Source organism: Lygodium microphyllum, chromosome 1, assembly GCF_053477565.2.
Source record: "Lygodium microphyllum isolate KBCC chromosome 1, Lygodium_microphyllum_v1.1.10, whole genome shotgun sequence".
Lineage (NCBI taxonomy): Eukaryota > Viridiplantae > Streptophyta > Polypodiopsida > Schizaeales > Lygodiaceae > Lygodium > Lygodium microphyllum.
Genome location: NC_141135.1, coordinates 23,548,738 through 23,576,704, shown reverse-complemented (window position 1 = coordinate 23,576,704; position 27,967 = coordinate 23,548,738). Strand labels below are relative to the sequence as shown.

The 27,967-nt window shown below is 44.0% G+C and overlaps 1 protein-coding gene across 1 annotated transcript in view; it reads right to left on the bottom strand.

Moving 5' to 3' along the window:
- Window positions 1-365: 365 nt before the first annotated feature.
- Window positions 366-27,967, bottom strand: part of LOC148040918 (annexin D5-like) — a 39,784-nt gene continuing 12,182 nt past the window's right edge. The window contains exon 6 of the mRNA XM_087674038.1: window positions 366-721. Coding sequence (XP_087530164.1) covers window positions 467-721 — 255 coding nt within the window. The 3' untranslated portion in view covers window positions 366-466. The remainder of the gene's footprint in view (window positions 722-27,967) is intronic.

The following is a 27,967-nucleotide window of genomic DNA, read 5'->3' as shown; positions in this document are numbered from 1 at the left end:
CTAACATTAATAAAATAAGATATTTTACAATATACCCCCTTTACTCTTTTCAAAAGAAGCTTGGCACATAAGAAAAGATGGTCAAAACAAGCACAATGGCCTCATATTTAGCAACCGAAAAACCTCTCAAAAGGGTGACCTTGTGTGCCCTTCTTCACTTCATAAAAGGATCCAACAAATGACATAATTGAGATAGTATGGTGTTCAAACATCTGACATATTTTTTCAGCTCACCACTAGCATATTTCTTCTAACTTTTTCTATATAGATATCAAGATCCTCTTTTAAAGGAGGGAGATTAGACACCAGAATACCATCCACTTAATGAATGCTTCTTTGTGAGCAAAAGCAATGCAACAAAATATGCAATTCAAATGAAAGTAGGATTGGACTGTTGTCATTTGGCTACAAGTAACAATATTTATAGATGGCATGCAAAGAATAGAAATACTTTCAGCCCATATTATCAACTACGTAAGAAACTCAACCGATGAGAGAAGCTTCCGGAGTGCAGCTCATGGGATTGCACACCAACTAATAATAAAAGAAAAGTTTTGTAATGTCCATGAGTATCTGATGAAATCATTTCCTGCAGTGATTGGTTATATTTACTTGAAAATCGAGTTTTAATGTCTTTCATGTCAATCTCAGCACGTGTCACCACTATTCGTATTAGTGTTGAATCATCAGTGCCAAGGCGCTTCATCGACAAATACAAAGCCTGTCAAGCAAACAAAACACTGGTTAGGAACCTATATTACATCATAGCAACACAATCATAGACTTGAGCTCCTTATATGGTATATATCATTAAAGGATAAGGCTGGAGAATGCACCACAGTATGAGATAGTGGTGACCATGCCTAAAAGAATTCTGAGTGTGTGCTCAATAAAGTCTTTTCATCACGTGAACTTTCTGTGTACCTTTCACAATGATCAACCCTAAACTCAGTCCTGTTAAAAGTTACTGAGCAAATTTTCATCCCTTTTGGTCAAGGTTACCGCTTATTACATGCTGCTGCAGATATATCCAGATTTCCAACCTACTCCTTAACAATAGTCAAAGGAAGAATGCTGTTTTGATGCATTCACACATCCTATTTCTGATCCCTCTGGTCTAGGAATCCCATAAGAAACACATATGTCCCATAATGTGACATCTAGGAACGATTCAAACATTTTGATGCAATCCCCATACGCATTAATGTATAGCACTTGCCTATCTAGCTTGACCAAACTTCACACCTGCACACAATAATGAGGAGACACTCTATCCATACAAGACATGATTGACACTTCTCTGCGTGCAGTCTTTGCACTGTGGACATTACTTGAACTTTTCTGCGTGCAGTCTTTGCAGAAGATCATGTTTTTGTGAGCAACCAGGTAAAAACCCTAATCATAAATCGTGCAAAAACCTGCATTTGTTGGTTGATTGGTTGATTCAGTTTTTGCAGCTGCTGAGTGGTGACTCAAAATTTTCAATAATGTGAAAAGACTAGTTTGCAAGTCTGAGGATCCCAGATGGGCGCACCCAGTCCTTGAATCCAAAATACATGTACAATCACTTTAGTCCTTGCTATTGTGCCAACATAAAGTACCATAAAACTGAAAACCCTGCTGAGTGGTGACTCAACAATTTAAATTTTGTGAAAAGACATGTTTGCAAGTCCAAGGATCCAAGATGGGTGAGCCCAGTCCTTGAATCCGAAATACAAGTACAATTACTTTAGTCCTTGCAATTGTGCCAACATACAGTACCGTAAAACTTTAATCCTTGCGATTGTGCCAACATAAAGTACCGTAAAACTGAAAACCCTGAAATTAAAGCTGAAAATGACTAAAGAGCCGAAACAAAGACTAGGTGAGAAAGGAGAGCGTAAGGGCTGAAACATCCATAGAAACTAGCAAACCAGTTCTACAAAGTTGAATTCTCATTCTAGTCTCGCATGTTAGTGTGTATTTGCCATGTGTCAACTACCTTATGCGTGGATGGGTGTCACGAGGGCATGAAATTTTATTGCTTTGCTTAGCGTTTGATTAAAAGTTAATTAAATGTGCTAACGTGACTTGCACATGTGAGGTACAAGTTGATTATTTCATGATATGGAACCCATGACCCTAAAATGCCAATTGATGCCAAAGGCAAAAGTTGTAATGAGTTATATCTGACAGCTACTAGGTGGTACCCAGCGTCAAATTTTGGCCTAGACCAATTTATTAGCCACTAATGTCAGCGGTGACATTAAAGACTGGGCATTAATTAATTAATTAATGCCGGTCTAAGGGCTAATAATTGCTTTGGATAATTGGAAGACAAATTGGCCTAGCCAATTTAATTATTGGTTGGTGGAATATTTTTTTGGGCACTGAAATAATTACTAGTTAATTTTTAAATTTAATATTCTAAAAATTAATTTAATAAGCTAGATAATACTGAAAAACGGAATTACAAGACTTCCACTTGGCAAAACTTATCCATGCAAGTGGGGAAGACGTTTTTGGGGGCTAGTGAGAGTCTATTCTAACCATTGTAAGAGAGAAGGAGACTGAGAAAGCAAGGAGATGTTGCTTATGTGATTTGCAACCACCAAGGACCAATCCTACCGCAGATGATAGTAGTTTGGAGCCCTCCAAGTATATGTGACAACATCCCAAGGTCCTTTTGGTGCAAGTGACAACCTACAGGAGAGGCTAACAGCCTTTCAAGTGGTCCTAAGCTGTAGGTGGCAGCTTCCATAACTATTTGAGCAGGGCAACAACAATTTTTCAACCTTTCTCATGATGAAACTTTAAAATTTCTCTCTATAGCATTCTCTCTTATTCTCCACCCATTTCTCAACTCCCCTCAACATTTTCTAGCAGTTTGAATCATCAAAGGAAGAGATTTCAATCAATCTCTGCTGTAAATCCTAATTTGCAGCAAAAATTAGGGTTTTGACAGTCACCTCATGTTGGGAATAAAGGCCTTGTACCTTTATTATGTGCTCGGATGTGAACACACCCTTAGCACTTATACTTACACATATATATCTATCTAAAAACCTAAAGGTATACACTCCTCATTGTACCTGAAAATGTGTTCACTCTCTACTCTGCTCTCTCTCACTCTCTGGCTCTCACCGTGCGTAGGACAGTCTATCTCGATCTTCGTGCCTAATCGGCCCCTACAAACTGGTATCATAGCATAAGGTACTGCAGACATTATTAGACTGAGGCAGAAGACCAGCATGGTGATGAGACAGCTAAAAAGCGAGTAGGAGAGTCACAGGCGACAAGGCCAGGCTCTAGCGAGGAGAGTGTGGCGAATTGGCGACCAGCTGACGGGCGTCTCCAGCAGACGCGATGTGCACGCACTGGTTAGCGGGAGCAGCAGGCGTGGATCGGGCTGCAGCGCTGACGAACACCAGGCGATGCTGCAAACGAGCTGACGACTGCAGCATTGACGAACGAGGAGGCTGTTGCTGCATGACACAAAGGCAGGCTTGCGCGAAACAGGGACAGGGTGCCGGGCTGCATGGGCAAGAGTGCCACCAGCACGGACGGAACCGGCAATGGGGCTCATAGCGCCCAACTGACGGGTCAATGGACCCGTCATCTATTCCTTTTTTCCTTCTTTTTTTTTTGGAAAAGTCCTCTCATTCTAACCAAGGTTCGCGCACATAAGCAGAAAATTCAGATTTGTGCATATTTTGGCTAGAAAATTTGGGGCTTTCCCAGATTTGAGGAATGTGATGTAGGACAAACAAAATTGTCTCAGAAATTGCAGGAATTTGTGACATTTTGTCCTTTGAGATTTCGGGCTTTTAATGTACATGCGCAAATTGGGCTAAAATTTACCCAATTTCTCGACATTGATGCACATTAGACCCCGTGCAATTTGGGGCTTTTGCAGTTTGGGCAAAATTTGTGCAGCATTTGGTCATTTTATGTACATGCAAGTTGAATTCCGCGCAATTTGGACATCCACACTTGGTAAAATTTGGGGGTTTCGCTGAAATTGCTCTATTTTGGTATGCTACAATATCCTATTACAAAAGAAGCAAGCAAAGCCGATTAAAACCAAAGGGGCAAAGCCCGCAGACACGGATTAGGATGATTGGAATGAGTTAAATGAGCTTGCACGCTCAACCATAGAGCTATTGATTTCTGATGCCTTGCTCTTCAACATTGAAGGTTTGGATTCTACATATGCTATATGGACTAGACTGGAAGAACTGTATGTACAAAAGAGTGCTGCAAGCAAAGTGTATTGGCTGAAAAAGCTTATGGATTTGCATATGAAAGAGGGTACAGCAATGTCTACTCAGCTGAGTGAGTTTAACTCCATTTTCAGCCAGCTGGTTGCCTTGAAGTTCATGATTGATGAGAAATTTAAGGCTCCTTTCTTGCTTTGCACTCTACCAGAGAGTTGGGATACATTCAAGACTGCTATGAGCAATTCTAATGTCGTCCTTTTGTATGTTGATGCAGAGAGTGCTCTACTTATGGAAGAGATGAATCGGCAAAACAATGCATCTAGTAAATCTTCCAGTGCTTTGCATACTAGGGGTAGATCACAGCAAAAGGGCAAATATGATGGCAAGGGACGTAGTAAATCACGTGGCAAAGATATTGAATGCCATCGTTGTGGCAAGAAGGGTCACTTTAAACGTGACTGCTACAAATGAAAGAAAGAGAAAGGAAAAGGTAAGAAGAGAGATGATTGCACGGAAGAGAAGAAGGACACTCAGCCTAAGAAGAGCAGTGTGAAAATTGAAGAGGTGAATGTAGTCACTCACGATAGTGACAATGGGAGTGATGTACTCTTTGTCTCTTTACACTTTGGTGCACATGCTATACTTGCAGATACATATGATCACATGCATACCTGGATTCTTGATTCAGGTGCTTCCTTTCATGTCACCCCTCATCATGAGTGGTTTTCTGCCTATACAGGGGGTCGATATGGTGTTGTCCATCTTGGGGACAACTATGCATGTGAGATTGCAGATATTAGCACTGTGCAGTTACAGTTTCACTCTGTCTTTATACTTCAGCATGTACGGCATGTATCTCAGCTCAAGAAGAGCTTGATTAGCACGGGACAGCTAGATGATGATGGTTTTCATACCACCTTTGGTGATGGAAAATGGAAGATCTGTAAGGGATCTAGGATTATTGCCAAAGGTTGTAAGAGTGATATTTTGTATCCACTTCATGTATCTAGTGTGCGTCACCATGTTGTTGCCGTGACCGAGCAGCCAAGCGTTTCTTTGTGGCATGGCCGGTTGGGACACATGAGTAAAACATCAATGAAAGTGCTTTCTAGTTTGCGTTACTTGCCTTGTCTTCATTATGCTGATTTTGAGCATTGTGATCATTGTATTTATAGCAAACATGCACAGACATCTCACAAAAAGTTTCTTTCTTTGAAACCTTCTCCTCTAGAGTTAGTACATTCGGATGTATGTCAAATGCTAGGATTATCTTTAGGGGGAAAGAAATATTTTGTCACCTTTGTAGATGATGCTACACGGAAGGTATGGGTTTATCCCATTCATAGCAAGGATGAAGTGCTTGACAAGTTTAAAATTTTCTTGGCATTGGCTGAAAATGAGACAAATAAGGCACTTAAGTGTCTTCGCTCTGATAATAGCGGGGAATATATGTCCAAGGCCTTTCAGGCATTTTGTGACAACAAAGGGATAAAGAGGAAACTCACTGCCCCTCATAATCCGCCCCAAAATGGAGTTGCAGAGCGTATGAATCGGGCCATACAAGATAAGGTCCGTATGATGCTGTCTCATACTACATTACCCCATGGTTTTTGGGCAGAGGCTGTTATGACAGTCATTCACTTATTTAATTGGTCACTAAACACGTCTTTTGGGGAGGGGGGAGTTCCCCAAGGAGCATCATCAGGCAAGCCACCTTCATATGCTCGTCTGAAAGTGTTTGGCTGCGAGGCTTTTGTGCACATTAATAAAGAAATACGCAACAAACTTGAGCCAAAGTCCTATAAATGCATTTTCCTAGGATATGGTGACGAGGGTGAAATGGGGTATAGATTGTGGGATCCCGAGAAAAGGAAAGTAGTACACAGCAATGACGTTATCTTCCGGGAAGATCGCATGCACAAACAGCCCAAAAAGATTGAGGAGGTCCATAGGGTTATCTTCCGAAAAGAAACACATTTTGGACAGCAAAATGTGCCCGCTATATAGCAGCAAATACCTGCTGTAAATGAACCTATAAATGCAAGAAACGATGCTGGAAATGATCAGCCGACTATTGCCCATGAAAATGAGCCATTACATGTGTAGGAACAACTAGGACAGCAAGCTGTTAGTGCTACTTCGCACGCTGAATTACTAGGATAGCATGCTGAAAATGGAAATTTGCAAGAACAGCCACTAAACAATGATCATTGGGTTAGGAGATCGTCTAGGGCTACTAGACAACCTAACAGGTTTGTTCCTAGTGCAATTAATATGGCTAGTGCAATTTGCAAGAACAACCAGTAAACAATGACCATTGGGTTAGGAGATCGTCTAGGGCTACTAGACAACCTAACAGGTTTGTTCCTAGTGCAATTAATGTAGCTGATTATGTCATGTTGACAGACTGTGGTGAACCGTCTTGCTTCAAGGAAGCAATGGACAAACAGGACAGCAAGAAATGCCATGTTGTCAAAGATGGAATCTCTTGAAAAAAATAGCACTTGGCACTTGGTGCAGTTGCCTAAAGGGCCAAAAACTCTTCCATGCAAATGGGTTTACAAGATGAAGGTCACTTCTGGTTCCTCACCAAAGTACAAAGCAAGATTGGTTGCAAAGGGATACAATCAAGAGCATGGAATTGACTTTGATGAGATTTTCTCTCTTGTCGTCAAGATGACTACATTGAGAACCATTTTGGGCTTGGTTGAAATTGAGGATATGGAGCTTATACAGATGGATGTAAAGACTGCATTTTTACATGGTCATTCTACATGAGGACATATATATGCAACAGCCTGAAGGGTTTCTTGAACAAGGGGAAAAAAAGATGGTATGTAAACTCAAAATGAGTTTGTATGGGTTGAAACAAGCACCAAGAGAATGATATCATAAGTTTAATACATTCATGCAGTCCCAAGGCTTTCATAGAAGTCAAGTAGATCACTGCTTGTACACCAAGAAGGCAACAGATGGCAGCCTGATTATCTTGGTTTTGTATGTTGATGACATGTTGATTGCTAGCAGGGATACTTATATAAGCCTTGGATTCATTGAAGCAAAGTCTTCATAGCAACTTTGACATGAAGGATCTTGGTGATGCAAATCACATTCTTGGCATGCGAATACTCAGAGATAGATCGAAAGGCTTACTCTATCTATTTTAGCAGGAGTATATCTCCAAAGTTTTCCAATGTTTCAATATGGAGGGGGGGAAAACAATTGGGGTTCCATTGCCTCCATATGTGAAACTTAGTGCAGAGGACAGCCCTACATCTGATGATGAGGAGGCTGAAATGACCAAGATACCATATGCTTCAGTTGTTCGCAGTTTGATGTATGCTATGGTTGCTACACGTCCTGGCATTGCCTTTGCAGTGGGAGTGGTTAGCAAATGCATGGCAACCCCTGGCAAGAAGCATTGGGATGCAATGAAAGGTATTATGAGATACCTCAAAGGCACAAAGGAGTTGTGCATTTGCTTTGGAAAGCAGAAGGCATCTGTTGTTAGCTTTACGGATGCAAACTATGCTGGTCATGCAGACTGCAAGAAGTCCACTTCTGGATATGTGTTTACTTTCACAAGAGGAGCAATCTCTTGGATCTCCAGGCTACAAAAGTGTGTTGCATTGTCTACTATAGAGGCAAAGTATGTGGCTACCACTGAGGCATCCAAGGAGGCTTTATGGCTTTCACGTTTGGTGAGAGAGCTTGGCATCACAGAGTTACCTGTTCTCCATTGTGATAGTCAAAATGCTATCATGCTAGCACGAAATCCTGTCTTTCATGCAAAGACAAAGCACATACAGGTGAAGTACCACTTCATTAGAGATGTACTTGACAGCAAAAGCATTGAGCTTGTCAAAGTGCATACAGATGACAACCCTGCAGACCTTCTCACAAAGGGTCTTCCAACAGAGCGGTTTGCTTATTGTCGACAGATGATGGAAGTTGGATAGATATATGTATTTCAGCTTTGTTCATACCTAGACTTAGCTGATTCTTTTCTCCTCTTCACATTGCCTTTAGGTGGGAGGTTGTTGGGAATAAAGTCCTCGCGTCTTTATTATGTACTCGGGTGTGAACATACCCTTAGCACTTGTACTTACACATATATATCTATCTAAAAACCTAAAGGTATACACTCGTCATTGTACCTGAAAATGTGTTCACTCTCTACTCTGCTCTCTCTTACTCTCTCTGGCTCTCACCGCACGTAGGACAGTGTATCTCGATCTTCCTGCCTAATCGGCCCCTACAGCTTGGAATGTGCGCTCAAAATTAAGAGCCTGTAACTTGAATTCCAACAACTGAAATTAAAGAATTTAGAGGAGATTTAAGAGGCTAGCCAGCCCATATCAAATTTGGGGCGTAACTAGTCTTTCAAGAAACAAGGTGAAGACCAATCCCTAAGCCAACCAAAGAGCAAATTGGTTTGAAGGCTTGTTGGTCACTTTTGATAGCAAGAGGCACTTCGATTAGCGGAGAAGATCAAAGAATCTCAATTATACTCCATCCATTTGCAATAAAAGTTAAAGTAATACCACAAGGAGCACCAATTTTTGGGGTCAATAGATTGTCCATTGTTCAAGATTAAAGTGGTAAAGTGTGCATTTTTATTTTATGTGAATTTTATGCTTGGTGCAATTGTTGATTAATTATATTATTACCACCCTATCCGAGGAGAAAGCTTGCTTTCAAGGTTCCATCGCCGGGATACCATCAACTCCCTTGACTTGGTGGACCTGTGGCACCTCATTGAAAATCAAAAGCTTTGCTTTAGTGTTGAAATTGTATCCAGCTGAACATTTACAACAAGAATGTCTTTAAATAGTGAGGTGGGATCAAGCAGGGATGATACCTCTCAATTTGAAAATTCACAAAGTATTGGGGAAAATGCAATGCTTGACCTTGGGCAAGGCACACAGCATGGACAGCAAGTTGGTAATGTTGGTTTAGACCAAAATGTGGGTCCTTCTAGGCCTTTAGCAGCTAACGACTAGCAAGAGGAAGAGAAATTTAATGCCAATTTAAAGATCAACTAAGCACAACAGTTGAAATGTTTGTCCAACTGGCAAATGATCCTCAACTCATGCACTTTTTTAACCCCTTAAAAGAGGGCTAAAAAGGCAAGAAGAGAATATCATCTTCAAGAGCTTCGAGACAGCAAGAAGCATCGAAGAAAGAGCCAACATAGTAGCATGATGTTCCAAATGTGGGTAGTAAGCGTAAGCAAATAATGTCAATGGGGCAACTGATACATATGCAAGACCAACTCGGGAGTGGATATCCAATGCTTTTTGGACAACAGGGCATACATGCAACAATGGGGCTGTAGTGACGGGTTAGGCATGGAGATCGAGACAGACAGTCGTTACACACAGTGAGAGACAGAGAGAGTGAGATAGAGCAGAGTCGAGAGTGAGTTCATTTATAGGTACAATGACGAGAGTGTACCTTTAGGTTTTTAGATAGATATATATGTGTAAGTACAAGTGCTAAGGGTGTGTTCACACCCGAGCACATTTAAAGGCACGAGGCCTTTATTCCCAACAACCTCCCACATAAAGGCAATGTGCCTAAAGAGGAGAAAAGAATCACCTAAGTCTAGGTATGTACAAAGCTGAAATACATATACCTATCCAACTCCCATCATCTGTCGGCAATGAGCAAACCACTCTACTGAAAGACACTTTGTGAGAAGGTCTGCAGGGTTATCATCTATACACACTTTGACAAGCTCAATGCTCTTGCTGTCAAGTATATCTCTAATGAAGTGGTACTTCACCTGTATGTACTTTGTCTTTGCATGAAAGACAGGATTCCATGCTAGCATGATAGCACTCTAACTATCACAATGGAGAATAGGTAACTCTGAGATGCCAAGCTCTCCCACCAAACGTGAAAGCCATAAAGCCTCCTTGCATGCCTCAGTGGCAACCACATACTCTGCCTCTATAGTAGACAATGCAACACACTTTTGTAGCCTGGAGATCCAAGAGACTGCTCCTCCTGTGAAAGTAAATACATATCCAGAAGTGGACTTCCTGCAGTCCGCATAACCAATATCGTCTACATCCGTAAAGCCAACAACAGATACCTTTTGCTTTCCAAAGTAGATGCACAACTCCTTTGTGCCTTTGAGGTATCTCATAATACCTTTCACTACATCCCAATGCTTCTTGCCAGGGGTTTCCATGTATCTACTAACCACTCCCACTGCAAAGGCAATGTCAGGACATGTAGCAACCATAGCATACATCAAACTGCCAACAGCTGAAGCATATGGTATCTTGGCCATTTCAGCCTTCTCATCATCAGATGTAGAGCTATCCTCTACACTGAGTTTCACATATGGAGGCAATGGAACCCCAATCGTTTTCCCCTCTCCATATTGAAATGCTGCAAAACTTTGGATAGAGTAAGCCTTTCGATCTATCTCTCAGTATTCGCATGCCAAGAATGTGATTTGCATCACTAAGATCCTTCATGTCAAAGCTACCATGAAGACTTTGCTTCAATGAGTCCAAGGCATAAGTATCCTTGCCAGCAATCAGCATGTCATCAACATACAAAACCAAGATAATCAGGCTGTCATCTGTTGCCTTCTTGGTATACAAGCAGTGATCCACTTGACTTCTATGAAATCCTTGGGATTGCATGAATGCATCAAACTTATGATACCATTCTCTTGGTGCTTGTTTCAGCCCATACAAACTTCTTTTGAGTTTACATACCATTTTTTCTTTCCCTTGTTCAACAAACCCTTCAGGTTGCTGCATATAGATGTCTTCATGCAGATCACCATGTAAAAACACAATCTTGACATCCATCTATATGAGCTCCATATCCTCAACTGCAACCAAGCCCAAAATGGTTCTCAATGTAGTCATCTTGACTACAGGAGAGAAAATCTCATCAAAGTCAATTCCATGCTCCTACTTGTACCCCTTTGCAACCAATCTTGCTTTGTACTTTTGTGAGGAACCAAAAGTGACCTTCATCTTGTAAACCCATTTGCATGGAAGGGTTTTCTGCCCTTTAGGCAACTGCACCAAGTCCCAGGTGCATTTTTTTCAAGAGATTCCATCTCTAACAACATGGCTTTATACCATTTCTTATTGTCCTGTCTGTCCATTGCTTCCTTGAAGCAAGACGATTTACCACAGTCTGTCAACATGACATAATCAGCCACATTATTTGCACCAAGAACAAATCTGTCAAGTTGTCTAGTCGCCCTAGACGATCTCCTAACCCAATGGTCATTGTTTGTTGGCTGTTCCTGCAAATTTCCATTTTCAGCATGCTGTCCTGGCATTTCAGCCTGCAAATCAGCATTAAGAGCTTGCTGTCCTGGCTGTTCCTGCACATGAAATAGCTCATTTTCATGGGCAATAGGTGGCTGATCATTTCCAGCATTTGCAGGTCCATTTACAACAAGTATTTGCTGCTGTACAGCGGGCACATTTTGCTGTCCAAAAGGTATTTCTTTCCGGAATACAACCCTACGGACCTCCTCAGTCTTTTCGGGCTATTTGTGCATGTGATCTTCCCGGAAGATAACGTCATTGTTGCGTAATACTTTCCTTTGCTCGGGATCCCATAATCTATACCCCATTTCACCCTCGTCACCATATCCTAGGAAAATGCATTTACAGGACTTTGCTCAAGTTTGTTGTGTTTTTCTTTATGAATGTGCACAAAAACCTCGCAACCAAACACTTTTAGGTGAGCATATGAAGGTGGCTTGCCCGACCACGCTTCTTGGGGAACTCCCCTCCCCCCCCCCCCCCCAAGACCTGTTTGGTGACCGATTAATTATGTGAACAACTGTCATAACAGCCTCTGCCCAAAAACCATGGGGTAATGCAGCATGAGACAACATCGTACAGACCTTATCCTGTATGGTCCGATTCATACGCTCTGCAACTCCATTTTAGGGGGGGGGATTATGAGGGGCAGTGAGATCCCTCTTTATCCCTTTGTTGTCACAAAATGCCTGAAAGACCTTGGACACATATTTCCCGCCATTATCAGAGCAAAGACACTTATGTGTCTTATCTGTCTCATTTTCAGCCAATGCCAAGAAATTTTTAAACTTGTCAAGCACTTCATCCTTGCTATGAATAGGATAAACCCTTAGTTTACGTAGAGCATCATCGACAAAGGTGAAAAAATATTTCTTTCCCCCTAAAGATAATCCTAGCATTTGACATACATCCGAATGTACTAACTCTAGAGAAGAAGATTTCAAAGAAAGAGACTTTTTGTGATATGTCTGTGCATGTTTGCCATAAATACAATGATCACAATGCTCAAAATCAGCATAACGAAGACAAGGCAAGTAACCCAAACAAGAAAGCACTTTCATTCCTGTTTGACTCATGTGTCCCAACCGGCCATGCCACAAAGAAACCCTTGGCTACTCGGTCACGGCAACAACATGGCCACGCACACTAGATACATGAAGTGGATACAAAGTATCACTCTTGCAACCTCTAGCAATAACCCTAGATCCCTTACAGATCTTCCATTTTCCATCACCAAAGGTGGTATGAAAACCATCATCATCTAGCTGCCCTGTGCTAATCAAGCTCTTCTTGAGCTGAGGTACATACTGTACATGTTGAAGTGTAAAGACAGAGCCATGCTGAAATTGTAATTGCACACTGCCAATATCTGCAATCTCACATGCATAGTTGACCCCGTGCCAAATGTCGGGGACAAAATCTCTGAAAATGTCACAAAATGTGAAAAATGTTTGAGACAGATATCACTGTTGCATCTTGCTCACATCAAATCTGGACAAATCCTCAAATTTTCCCAGTCTTGCGTGCACTAATTTCAGTGAAATTGAAAAAATTTCACTAAAATGTGAAAAGCCCAAAAATTCCCGAGCAAATGTGCACCGACTTTGCAAATTTTGAGTCAGATGTCCAATTCTACGTTGAGATCCCCAAATTCGGGAAAAGCCCCAAATTTCTGGGCTTGAATTGCACGGAAATTTGTGTTGTGTCTCCACGCGTGAACCCTCGATAGGAAAACTTTTTTTTTTTTAAAGAAATTTTGAAGAAGAAAAAATGTTGAACAGCGGGTCAACGGACCCGCCGTGTAGGTCGCCGCCTAGTACCTGTGTCATGTCACGTATGCAGCTCGCCAGTTGCTGCCCGATACCCTGTCCCATCGGCTGGAGTCGCCCGTTAGTTGCAGTCGCTGTCAGTTGTTGATCGCCCGTCAGCTGGTCGCCCGTCAACTCCTGCACCATTGCTGCCTGGTTCGTTTGTCGACTTGTCGCATGCCCTACGACACCTACAACTCTTGTCGAGCCTACTTGCAATACTTCCTGCTCGCCTGCGACTTGCCGCCTGATTCAGGCTACAACTCCCGTCAGTCGCCTGTTGACTGGCAACATGACTGCTTCTCCTGCACACAAGCTTGCCTTCGACTTGTCTCGCCTACTTGCTCGCGAACTCTGAGAGGCACGAACGCCTCAACCGTAGCTCTGATACCAATTTGTAGTGACAAGTTAGGCACGGAGATCGAGGCAGATAGTTGTTACAAGCAATGAGAGAGAGAGAGAGTGAGCTCGTTTGTAGGTACAATGACGAGAGTGTACCTTTAGGTTTTTAGATAGATATATGTGTAAGTACAAGTGCTAAGGGTGTGTTTACGCCTGAGCACATTTAAAGACATGAGGCCTTTATTCCAAACAGGGGTAGCCATGGCACTTTGATGATGGTATTAGTTTCCATACCATGGTGAGCGAGGGACCACATACAAGAATGTATGGCACAACTGTCAGAGTGCAGCGGTGCGGAAGCGTAGGACTGAGAGAGAGAGAACGCAGAGAGAGAAGAGAGAGAAAGAGACAGTGGACAATGAAGATCTGCTGTATAAAGAATGCTGAATACAAAGATATGCAGATATATACACGAGCGCAGTGCGCTGGACTGCGTGTCTCCACCTCGACGATGCAACCTGCTGTCCACCTCGAAGTCCGCTGCAGTCTGCACTGTCTGCTGTCTGAAATCTGCGAACAGAGACGGAATCTGCGCGTGTCACCGGTCTGTAATCTGCGAGCAGAGAAGTGTGCCAGACTGCTGAAAGTGCCAGGTATAAATAGCTGAAAAACCGGGGGAAATAGGGCGCCAAAAATGGCCAGGCGGCTGCATTAAATGCAGCCGACTGCCTGCTGCAGGTCGGACTGCCACGTGGCAGTCCGACTGTGCAGTCCGACTGCACCAGGCCTGGCCTGCTGCCCTGATCTGATCTGATCGCTAACACCCCCTCTCAGAGCCTGGGCAGGGCAAAAGCCTGAGGGATCTGGAATGTCTCCGAAGTAGAGCCTGAGGAAGTGCCTTCGTAAACAAATCCGCAAGATTGTCCTCCGTCTTGCAGTACTCCACAGTGATGGTCTCATCCAGAAGCTTTTCTCGGATGAAGTGGTACTAGATCTCTATGTGCTTCGTCCGGGCATGAAAAACAGGGTTCCTTGCCAAGGCAATGCAACTCTCATTGTCACATCGCAGCAATGTAGGACGAGTCTGGGGGCACCCAAGCTCCTCCAATAATCGCCGAAGCCACACAGCCTCGCATGTGGTGGAAGACACGGCCCGATACTCCACCTCAATAGACGAAAGGGCTACCATGGGCTGCTTCTTGCTACTCCATGAAATAACACCTGCACCCAAGGTAAAACAGTAACCTGTAGTAGACCGCCTGTGGTCCACATCACCGGCCCAATCCGAGTCGCTCCAACCTGCAAGTACAAGATCTGACCCATCTGTCCCTGCGGGGTAATGAATCCCTAAATCAGACGTCCCCCTCAGATACCGAAGTATCCTCTAAGCAGCCTGCCAATGCACCGTCTTAGGTTCACTCATGAACCCTGCCAAGAGCCCAACAGCAAAACATAGATCAACCCTCGTGTTGAGAAGCCAAATCAAGGACCCAATCAACTGTCGATAGCGGGACGCATCTGCCAAAGGAGAAGCTGAATGGGAAGTGGCCTTCCAGTTCGGATCCATAGGAGTAGATAAGGCCCGACAATCCTCCATCTCAAAAGACACCAAGAGCTCCTGTACATATCGTTGTTGAGAGATAAAGATCCCCCTCTGAGACTGATAAATCTCATGGCCCAAAAAGAAATGGAGTAGACCCAAGTCCGTCATCACGAACATCCGATGTAAAGCTGACTTCGTCCCCTGGACCTGCTGTGCATCATCACCTATGACAATCAAATCATCAACATATAAGACAAACAGCACACAACCATCCTCGGAAGTGTGTACATACAGCTGCGGATCGGCCTTGGACCGCCGATATCCCAACTGAGATTGAAGGAACGAATCAATCTTCTCGTTCCATGCACGTGGAGCCTGCTTGAGGCCGTACAAGGCCTTCTTCAACCTGTAGACTTTCCCATCTGAAGATCCAAAGCCAGGAGACTGCTCAACATAGATCTCCTCCTTCAAATCACCATTGAGGAAGGCCGACTTCACATCCAACTGATAAACAGGCCATCTCCTATGGCCAGCCAAAGCAAGAACAGCTCTAATGGTCGCCATACGAGCTGTGGGGACAAAAGTGTCATGACAGTCAATCCCTGGGCGCTGTGCAAAACCTTTAGCAACAAGGCGGGCCTTGTGCTTATCCAAAGAACCATCGCTAAGGTATTTGGTCTTGAAGACCCACTTGACTCCAATCACCTTCTTATTCGGGGGGCGAGGCACGAGTGACCAAGTGCCATTCCTCTCAATAGCCTCCAACTCGGCTTCCATAGCTTTCTTCCATGGTGCGGACTGTAAAGCCTCCTTCACGGAGGTGGGCTCTCGATCCTGCATAACACAGGTCATCAAACAGTAGTTGGAGCAAACAAGCTCCGTAGAATGTGCTTGGTGCCTCCGTGACCGCCGCGGACCATCCTGCGGTCCCCACTCCTCAGGAACCCCCTTGATCCCTAAATCACGGAGTGTGTCACGGGCCCAGCGAGGAGGAGGCCGAACCTCCCCTCGTCTTTCTCCATCAGCAGAAGACTCTGGAATATCCACCGGTGGCAACTCCTCAGAGGTGTCCTGTGGAACAGTAGACTCTGTGTCAGAAACAGAATCATAATCAAAAGGCACAGGCTCCAGTGGAACTGTAGAAGGAGCCCAACTCTCCCCTGGATCTCCAAGAACGGGATGCTCCTCACCCGTTGAAGTAGCCGGAACCTCCACAAACCGCACATCACGGCTAGTGTACACATCCCGCTTGACGGGATCATACAGTCGTTAGCCTTGGGACTGGGAGCTGTAGCCAACAAATACCTGTTTTCGGGAAGCTGCTTCAAATTTATCACGGTGAGCCTTGGGAATGTGAACATAGGCATCACACCCAAAGACCCGAAAGTAAGAAACATCTGGCTTCGTCCCAAAATAAGCCTCAAATGGGGTCATCCCTTCCACGGCCGAAGTAGGGAATCGATTAAGGATGTGGACTGCAGTAGCCACAGCCTCGGCCCACAGAACCTGAGGGGTCTGTCGGTGCTCCATCATGGTGCACGCCATCTCGATCACACTGCGGTTCTTCCGTTCAGGAATACCATTTTCTTGAGGAGTGTGGGTATTGGCAAACTCCTGGTGAATTCCTCTATCTGCACAAAACCGAGCAAACTCATTAGAAACAAATTCACCTCCCTTGTCGGACCGCAAGGTCTTCAACTTCCGACCCGATCGGTTCTCCTCAAAGAGAAGCCAATCCTTGAAGTGCGAGAAAGCTTCTGACTTTAGTGCCAAAAAGTAGGCCCATGTCATCCTGCTGTAGTCATCCACGATCAGCATGAAGTACGAGCTCCCACGCAGGGACTCATTCCTCATAGGGCCACATAGATCCGTAGATACTAGCTCCATCGGTGGAGTAGACCGCCGGGAAGCTGTGTGGGGAATGGCATCCCTATGCTGCTTCCCCCGTATGCAGGAGACACATGGCTGCTGGCTCACCACTATATCTGGCAATCCTCGAACAAGCTGTCCACGTGACGCCCTCTGAAGATAGTCATAGTTTAGGTGACCAAACCGAGCATGCCATAACTCTGACTGTGACTGAGAGGTAAGAAGAAGAGTAGAGAGAGCGGTGGAAGACTTCAGTTTGTAAATGCCGTTCTCCTCATATCCGGATGAGAGAACCTTCCTCGATCCACGATCAAGGACTCGCACCGTAGAACTGTCAAACTCCACCAAAAGACCAACGAAGCAAATCTTATGAACTGAAAGGAGATGGTACCCTAATCCTGGTACATGCAAAACCTCTGAGGTATGGGTACCACCTCGTCCATCGGGAATAAGCTGCATCTTACCCCGACCTGCAATAGATACTGAAGAGCTGTCTCCAATGAGAATCTGCCCACGCGAGGGTCGCAACTGGGCAACACCATCTGATGAAGGAGTCATGTGCCGTGAGGCACCACTATCAACAATCCACTCTCGAGCCTGGGGAGCCGTCATCGCAGCATCAGAAGCATTCGGTGAAGCGTCCTCAATGACAGCTAAATGAAGAAATGCAGCTGATGAGGATGCAGCCACCGCTCCAGAATCCTTGGTGTCCTTCTTCTTGGTGTCCTTCGTGTCTTTGTCAGGGCAATCCTTCTTCCAATGGCCAGTCTTTCCACAAATATGGCATGTGGAGTCTTTGTCCTTGTCCTTCTCCTTGTTCTTCTTGGACTTGTTATCCCCCTTCTTCTTCTTTTGGTCCTTCCCCTTCTTCTGAGAGGCTTGACCTATCAACGCCTCCGACTTGGAAGCATTATGTCCCTTTAACTGTTCCTCTTGGTCCAAGACCATAGGAACCAACTCTTCCCACCGAAGAGTAGACTCTCGCCCCGAAGCAATAAGGGCAAAGTAAAATGTACCGAATCATGGCGGCAACTGGGACAATAGTGTGATCGCCATATCTTCGGAGAAAATCGGCTTCCCCGCATTCTGAACCTGCATCTGTAGCTGCCTTAGCTTGTTAATGTGCTCCCGTAGCGAAGAAGACTTATTTACGGACAAGGTCCGCATCTGTACCTCCAAAGAAACCCGCTTCATTAGGGTCATCCGATTGTACATCTGATCAAGCTCCAGCCATATCTCCCGAGCCACCGTCAAGTGCTCGATGTGAGCGATCACGGCTGTAGTGCATGATAGAAAGAGAAAGGATCGAATCCTGGCATTCAGTTTGTCCCAATGAGACTGGGCCTTGGCCAGCTCAGCACAAGCATTGGAAGAGAGTTTGGACTCATCTCTTACCGAGGGCCGGTCAATCTCCTCCTGTACCAACTCCGCCAAATCATAGGACTCAAGGATAGCCAACATCATGACGTGCCAAATGCGGTAGTTGTCGCCGTCGAGCTTCTGATCTGTAGGAAGAGCCGGTAAGACAGGCACCTTCCGGTCCATAATCGATTGGAACTCCAAGTCAATCTTTGTAGACATCTTCACCTGCAATGCCTTCACAAACGCAAAAGCAGCCCCCTCTGACTGGGAAAACTCAGCCTGCTAAGGCTCTTCCGCGTCCTGAACCTTCTTCACCCGCCGGAGGCGATGAAAAAGCAAAACCTGCACTTGTAGGCTGAAAACTCAAACTTCCTCCGCGTCAAACAGCAGTAAACAGCAGCAAATCCACCACCTGTACTCCTTTCCTGTGCGCCCACACTCGTTTCAGCCTTGTTCCAAGGCGCAGCCCTCCTGTCTGCCCTTAAACGCAAAAAACGCAAATTTGTGTCGCGATAGAAACTCCTCTTCAGGTTGATTCTGCGCTCAGTCAGCCCTCAAACACTGCTCTGATACCATGTCAGAGTGCAGCGGTGCGGAAGCGTAGGACTGAGAGAGAGAGAACGCAGAGAGAGAAGAGAGAGAAAGAGACAGTGGACGATGAAGATCTGCTGTATAAAGAATGCTGAATACAAAGATATGCAGATATATACACGGGCACAGTGCGCTGGACTGCGTGTCTCCACCTCAACGATGCAGCCTGCTGTCCACCTCGAAGTCCGCTGCAGTCTGCACTGTCTGCTGTCTGAAATCTGCGAACAGAGACGAAATCTGCGCGTGTCACCGGTCTGTAATCTGCGAGCAGAGAAGTGTGCCAGACTGCTGAAAGTGCCAGGTATAAATAGCTGAAAAACCGGGGGAAATAGGGCGCCAAAAATGGCGCCGACTGCCTGCTGCAGGTCGGACTGCCACGTGGCAGTCCGACTGCACCAGGCCTGGCCTGCTGCCCTGATCTGATCTGATCGCTAACAACAACTACTTATGGTATGAAGCAACAATGCACCTCCACCCTCAAAGGGGGCACCTACTCATCATGAAGTTCGTCACCCACCATTTACACTTTGGGGAGGCTGACTTCGAGCACTCATTTCTCCTATTGATACCCAAGATCTTTAAAGACCACCTAGATTGAAGCCTTAAGATCTAGCCACCACTTGGTGACAAGGCCTTCGAAATTCCTTCCAGCATGGAGTTACAGAGCTAGTGGCTTCTCTCTCAAAGTGAACTCAGGTTCTACAATTTCTCCTATCTACTATTTCTTACTACACATTACCTTTCAGGTGGAAACCTTGGATCTCTAAGATCCTCTTCTTCTTCATTGTATCTCTCTTCGCTCCTTTTTTTTCATCCCTTTTTGGGCCTAAGAAGAGGTGTTGAGAAACCCACTTCTTCAATTCACACACTCCATTTAGGGCTTCACGCTGACAATCCCAAAAAGGGCTGGTATCCACATTTTAGCCACTTTGTGGGCGCCCACACAATGGTGCGCCAGCCTACACAACTTATGTCTATAAATAGGCAATCACTTCATTCATTCTTATCTCTCTCTTCAATGATTCTTCACCACCTCCTTCAATCGCTACCACCACTTCCTTTCTCTCACTAGCCCCTTCCATTACCCTCACAAAACTTCACGAGGACATTGCAGCTCATGGCTCGTGGCTGCCTTCACCTTTTCTCTTTTGCTTCAAGCACCTTGTTCCAGCATTAAGCCTTGCGTTTGAAGCATCTTCCACCTAGCTTCACCATCCTTTGCTTGGTGTCAGCGCCCTTCTTCTTCAAGCTCCACCTTCACTTACGTTTTTCAATCTAGAGGTCTTCTCCTTGCTTGGCGTCATCATCTATCACACAGGCTATTGGGACCTCCATTTTTGCAGCCTAGTTCCTCCTCCATCACCTCACATCACTCATCTATCACAAAGGCTGCTAGGACCTACGTTTTTGCAACCTAGCTCAACCTCCATTATCTAACATCATCATTGTCCACTTGGCATTAACATTGGGCTGCTCTCCCTACATTTGACAGCTCCAACACTCTGGGATTTGCGTTTTGCTACCTAAGTCACTCCTCGGCATCAGAGGACGTGTTCTTATGTTTTTGAGTTTCTCTTCTCCCTCCATGTTTGCCATGCACACTCTGTGTTATGTTAGAATTTTCCGATTCTATGGGCAACGCCCGATGTAATTTGTGTGAAGTAGACACTTATTGAAGTGTCAATGTAAGGTGTGGACACCTAGTGTCTTAGAAACTTAAAGTAGTGACACTAGGCTCTAGAGTAAAATAAGCCTAACTCTCGTTAGTTGGTGGAAGGTTGGTTAGGTCAACCCTTGACGTAAACATAAGTTGTACTTTCACTCTATCTTTCATTCTAGCAAGTACACTCCTCTTTTTGCTTCAGCTCACTCTCTTGCTGTCATTGTCTCTCCTCTCTCTCTCCATAGTTGGCTGCCAGTTTTCAACATTTGGTATCTGGGCAACTCGTACACGCGGATTCCGTTTAGCCACCCTCAGCTGGTGCCATCCCACAGAAGGTCCTACTGCTGCCAGCTTGGTTCTTAGCTCGAGGAAGAGTTTTCAGCGGCTGTGAGGTGTTGCTGAAGTGGAGGAGCTGTAGCTGAGCCGTCTTGTCTACTCCAGATCTGTCCAGTTCAACCATCAGCTCCAAATCTGTCCATTTGCTCCAAATCTGTCCAGCTCAGTCATCTGCTCCAAATCTGCTGTTTTCAGAGTTGCACGTGTCCAACGCACAGTCCCAAATGCAGCCCTGCACACAGCTCGAGGAGCTGCTCTTTTGGAAGAGCTGCTGTTGTTCTCAGCTCTACCCGCCATTTTCTCCTCGAATCTTAGTTCGTGCTGCCCAAAAATTTGGGGCTTTTGCTAATTTTTGCTCCCAGAGTTCAAATCGACAACCAATTCAAAGAAACTTCTCAATTTCTTGGACATTCCCACCAAAAATTTGAGGCTTTTGCCTGGTTGGAGGCCCTTTCCACAAATTGTTACCAAACTCATTGACATTGCACAATTTCTTCCACATTGGCTCAAGAAAATTTGGGGCTTTTCAATTTTTTGGATTCGGCACGCATCATGAGGCAGATTTCAGCTGCTGTTCTTTAGAAAGAAACTTGGGGCTTTTGCCCGACACGCACTCCAAGGCAAGCAACAAGCAGTACAGCAGCATTTAATTGTTGTTACATTCAAATTGGGCAGAGAATTTTGGGAAAAATCAGTAAATTTGAGTAAGAATCTACATTAAGTTGTTGTATTTTGTGCTTTTGTGGGCACACATTCGAGGCAAGTGTGGTACAGTAGTATAGTGCTGTAATTTACTAGCTTTCAACTGTTGTTCACTACTGATACACATCCCGAGGCAACATTTCTACAAAAATTCCAACTACAAGGTACAAATTTCTTCAATTTCTTTGAAATTTTAGAAAGAAACTTGGGGCTTTTGCCCGACACACACTCCAAGGCAAGCAACAAGCAGCACAACAACATTTAATTGCTGTTACATTCAGATTGGACAAAGAATTTTGGGAAAATTTAGTAAATTTTGGTAAGAATCAACATTAAGTTATTGTATTTTGTACTTTTGTGGGCACACATTTCAAGGCGGGTGTGGTACAGTAGTATAGTGCTGTAATTTACAGGCTGAGTACTGATTTGGGTGGCATTGTGCACACTTTGGCATTTGAGTGATAGTTTGGTACTTGTTTCTTAATCCCATGGGGGATTTTGGTACTCTGAGGAGTATACTTTATACTTCAGCATTGATGTATTTGGCTGCAGAGTTTTGTCTATCATTGACAGCATGGCATGTTAGGGGAATAATGATCAGAGCAACATCCTCAGTGTCCTCACTCAGGAGAACAAACTTGATGGCTCAAACTACCCATTGTGGGTTTTATGGTCTGTAACCTTCTTGTGGCAAAGGACCTGTGGAACTATATTAAAGGTGATTTGCAACAACTAGGAGGTCTTACACCTCAGACACCTCAGCTCAACGCTTGAGGACAGGTAAAATGCCACAGTAGAACGCAATAGTAAATTGCTGCAATAAAATGGCAATAGTGAAATGCCTTAGTAAAATGGCATTTCCTGGATTTCTTGGTCGCATGCCTGCACCCCCAAACGCATGGGTGGAGGAGCAGCTAGTTTGAAGCTATTATCTACCAATCTAGGATTGGTAGCGACAAGTCTACTAGTTTGGGATTGGTAGCTAGTGTCTAGGATTGACAGGTACTAATATCGCTCCTAAGGGTTTTGGGGGACCACTGAAACTATCTCAAAGCACGCATCAAATTTGCATTTTTCATTATTTAAGCATGTTTTGGGGTTGTTTAAAAATGTTAATTAATTGTAAAGTATGTGTTAGTCAATACCCCCTCTCAAGCCCAAAACTACGCCCAAAACTGCGCCTAAAAGGTGGTATTGGTGCTACTACTACTGCTCACCCTCCTCTCCCTTCTACCGGGGTCACAAGAAATGAGACTCAAAAGATGCACAAGCACTTTCTTTAATTGCCTTGTCAGTGAAAAGGGCAATTATTCCACACATTCAATCTTGTAAGACGTCAAAATCAGCATGGGATATACTTGAGCGTATGTTGGCCGCACGCAATGAGGCCAGGATATCCTATCTCCGCAAAGAGTTGGCCAATGTGACCATGGATGAAGGTGATAGCATGACAGAGCACCTTACTCACATACACGATTTGCGTGAGCAGCTACTCAATGTTGATGAGGTCATTCAGGATGATGAATTGGTAAACATCACACTGAACTCTCTTCTAGAGTCCTATCTTGGTTTCCACACCTCTTTGATGTACATTTGTGGAGTTGGAAGGCCTCTTGTTGCAAGAGGAACAGACTCAAAAGAATGTGGCATTGTGTTCAGGTGATGTGGCTATGCTTTCCAAGTTCAAAGGCAAAGGAAAAGTCAAGCAGAATGTAAAAAATCAGTAAAAGGGTGATGCTAGACAGCCATCAAATAAGGCTGTCCAAGACACAGAAAAGACTAAAAAGAAGGGGAAATGCCATTATTGCAAGAAGCCTAGTCACTATATCGATGAATGCAGAAAGAGATTGGACAAAGACAAGAAAAAAAACTCCAGTTTAGCTGTCCAAGAAACATCAGCAAGCAAATCTACTGATGATGATACTTCAACCAACTTTGTAGAGGAGGACTATGCATTTCTCACATGCAGTTATTATTCTTCAATGGCTGATTCAGCATTTAATGCTGCTGAAATGCAGCAAACATGGTATTTTGACAATGAGGCGTCAAAGCACATCACTTCCAGGAAGTGTTTGTTTACCTCTTTGCATTCAACCCCTACTGGGAAGCGTATTACATGTGCAAACAGCAATAGTTATGATGTATGTGGTATTGGGACAGTCACTATTACTGCTGCAGATGGTTGTGATTTCATGCTTCTAGATGTCTTGTTTGTACCTGGCATTACAAAGAACTTGTTGTCTATCTTTGCTTTTAATAAGCATGGCTTTCAGGTCATCTTTGAGGATGACAAATGCATTGTAAGAGACAGAGAGATGGATTATGCACTTAGGCTGACCAACACCCTACATAAGGGTCTATTTTTGTTAGATAAATATGACACACAGTCTCCTAATGCTTTAGCAGTCACTACTCTTTCACCCGCTATGCAAAATGCGGAGCTATGGCATGCCCACTATGGACACATGAACTTTGGGAGTTTGATGACCCTTCAGAGGTGTCATATGGTAGATGCATTGCCTCCAGTGGAGACTCCACCTCCTCAAGCATGTGAGGGATGTATTTTGGGTAAGATACATAGGTTTGCCTTCAAAAAGGACGGTGTAGTGCGTGCTATCTAAAAAATGCAGCTTATTCACTCTGATGTTTGTGGTTCCATGAGGACATGTGCACTTGGAGGTCATCAATACTTTGTTACATTTATTGATGACTACTCTCGGTATACATGGGTGTATGGACTAAAGGCAAAATCGGATGTGTTCATGCATTTCAAACATCTTGTTGCAAAGCTTGAAGCTGAAACTGACTTAAAAGTGCAAACACTTCGCACAGATAGAGGGGGGAGTACATGTCTCGTGCTTTTGAGACATATTTGCTTGATCATGGCATTACGCATCAAGCCACTGTTAGAATGACTCCTCAACAAAATGGTGTTGCTGAAAGAAAGAATCGGACTCTTATGGAGATGACTCATTGTATCCTAAAAAGCAAAGGGCTACCTCATAAATTTTGGCTAGAAGGCCTTCAGTGTGCAAATCATGTGTTGAATTGTACACCCACTAAGGCACTGAAGACGATCACGCTATTCGAAGCTTGGCATGGCAAGAAACCCAAAGTAGACTACTTTCGGGCGTTTGGTTGCATAGCCTATCCACATGTTCCGAAAGAGCTTCGTGGGAAGCTTGATGACAAGGCTGTAAAATGCATATTTATTGGCTACAGTTCGGAGAGCAAGGGCTATCGCTTGTATGACCCATGCACGAAGAAATTCTTTGTCTGTAGGGATGTCCTATTTGCTGAAAATGCTGCATTTTCACATCATCAGTTTAAAATGCAAGCCACCCATGACATTGATGATGTCTTTGAGGGTCTTTTGCCACTTACTTTGGAGTCTGTGCTTGCTGTAAATGGCAAGACAGACTTAATACAGCAGACAGTCCCGAGATGGCTGTTGCAAACTCTCTAGGAGAGTAAAATGGATGCTCCTATACCTCAACGCACTAGAAGGGCTGCCAAAAATGCAGCAAATGATACAGGGGGAGCACATTTGATTGATTTTACAGAAGTAATGATTGTTATGAGCATGTGTTTATGAGCTCACTATTAGATGATGATGAGCCTACTTCCTTGGACGAAGCTCAACAAGATGTACATTGGATACAGGCCATGCAAGATGAGTTAAACTCTATTGTCACTAACTCTACATGGGATCTTGTGGATTTACCACCTGGCAAGAAGGCCATTGGCACAAAATGGGTTTTTAAACTCAAATGCAAGGCTGATGGTGTTAAAAGTGGTGCAACAGTGGAAGCATAAACATGTGCTAAAATAAACTATTGAACACAAGACAAAAGAAAAGAAAGAGATAACACAATGCAGATGAGAACTCAAATGTATGCTCGGGAAATGGAATCCATATACCAAGACATGAGACAGCACCATAGATACAATGTGAGTCACCGGTTGTGGAGGCACTAACGCCTGCTCCCTCTCTCCATGAACTGTCTAGTGATGAATGAATGAGGAGGAGGGAGCCTGACAATAAATGCCAAAAATATGACTGGTCGGCCAGCATTAAATGCTGGCCAATTAACTGCAAATAATGCCAAAACACAATAAATGCTGGCAAATAAAATGCCTAATTTGCCACAGTGGTAACACTAGGCCTTCAACTTCTTCGTCTTCGAACCCCTCTCTGAAGCTGCAAAAGCCCCACGGGAATCTCCATGTAGCGTATCATCATTGGATGTGCATGGAACCATCTGTAGAGGATTGAGAAGAGAAGTAGAGAAAAGAATGTACGTGGAGAGGGAACACAGCCAAAACACGAGCACAGACTGCAAAAAGCAAGAGTTCACATATAGTATAACCCAAAATCTGAACAAAATAAGATAAAAACTGCTGTAAAAAGTCAAAAAAACTGTCAAAAACAGCAAAAACAGCCTAATAATGCAAGCGCCCAGCCAGGAGGAGATGTTGAGACACCAAAACACAAGCTGAAACGAATGCAAAGGCTGTAGGGATGCTGACATCAACAAAAAACGCAGGCAAAACAGGTCGCCTGGTTGAAACAGCAGCTGCCCGATCAGTAAAAGTGAAAAGTCCTGAAATCAGCAAGAAAACACAGCAGAAACACAAATCCTAAAATCCGATACCATGTCAGAAGTGGTGCAGCAGTGAAAGCATAAACATGTGCTGAAAAAAACTGTTGAACACAAGACAAAAGAAAAGAAAGAGATAACACAATACAGATGAGAACTCAGATGTATGCTCGGGAAATGGAATCCATATACCAAGACATGAGACAGTACAGATACAATGTGAGTCACCGGCTGTGGAGGCACTGGCACCTGCTCCCTCTCTCCAAGAACTGTCCACTGATGAATGAATGAGGAGGAGGGAGCCTCACAATAAATAGGGCAAATAAATGCCAAAAATATGATCGGTTGGCCAGCATTAATGCTGGCCGACTGGTTGTACCACAAGTATAGACTCAACCATGAACTGACTAATGTACTAACAGATGGTACAATTAACAGGTACAATTATGAAGAAACTTTTGCTCCTACATTCCGTATGAGTACGGTGACATGTATGATTGCTATGGCTGCAAATTATGGCTGGAAAGTACATCAGTTGGACATTAAGACAGCATTCTTGAATGGGGATTTGCATGAGAATGTTTATGTGTCACAACCTCCAGGTTTTGCGGTTAAGGGGAAAGAGCACATGGTATGCAAGCTGCATAAAACTCTTTATAGTCTCAAACAAGCTCCTCGTGCATGGTACTCCGAAATTGATGCTTCTTTGGCTAGCAAAGGATTCAAAAATAGTCCAACTGCTCCCACTCTATACATTAAGAATGAGGGGGGGGGACTTGCTGATTATCATTCTTTATGTAGATGACATGCTGCTCACTGGACCTACAAAAGAAAAAATTGCATATTTTAAGGCTGAATTAAAGCATGCATTTGCTATGTCAGATATGGGCTGCCTACACTATTATTTGGGGATTCAATTCACCCAAAATCAACATGGTATCATCATGTCACAGCTACAATATGTGGATAAGTTGTTACATAGGTTTAGTATACAAGATTGCAAACCTATGTGCACTCCTGTAGAAAGCCAAGCTTAAAGCTGTCTATGCATGATGGTGAAGAGATGTTTGATGTTGCAATTTACAGCCACACGCTGTTGGCTGTCTTATTTATCTTTGCAACACACGCCTTGACATTCAATATGCAGTATCTTAGGTGAGCAGGTATATGCATAGCCCATGGACCATACATTGGCAAGCTGTTAAGCGGATCTTCGAATATTTGCGAGGTACTCAATCACATGCATTATTATTTCTTGGGGGGGGAGACTTGTACTTACAGGCTTACAGTGATTCAGATTGGGCTGGTGATACAAACACTAGGCAGTCTACTAGTGGACACTGTTTCTTTCTAGGCCGTTCATGCATTTCATGGCTAAGCAAGAAACAGACTACAATGGCTACCTCGTCTTGTGAGGCTAAGTATAGGGCAGCCTTCACGGCATCAGTGGAATGTGTATGGTTGCACAGATTGTTGGCTGATCTACATTTACCATAGGAGGGTCCTACACCCATTCTTTCTGATAGTCAGAGTGCTATTGCAGTAGCACAAAATCCTATGTTTCATGCTCACACGAAACACGTAAAGGTGCATTACCATTATGTCAAAGAGAGATGCTATGCAAGAGAGATCAGCTTGATG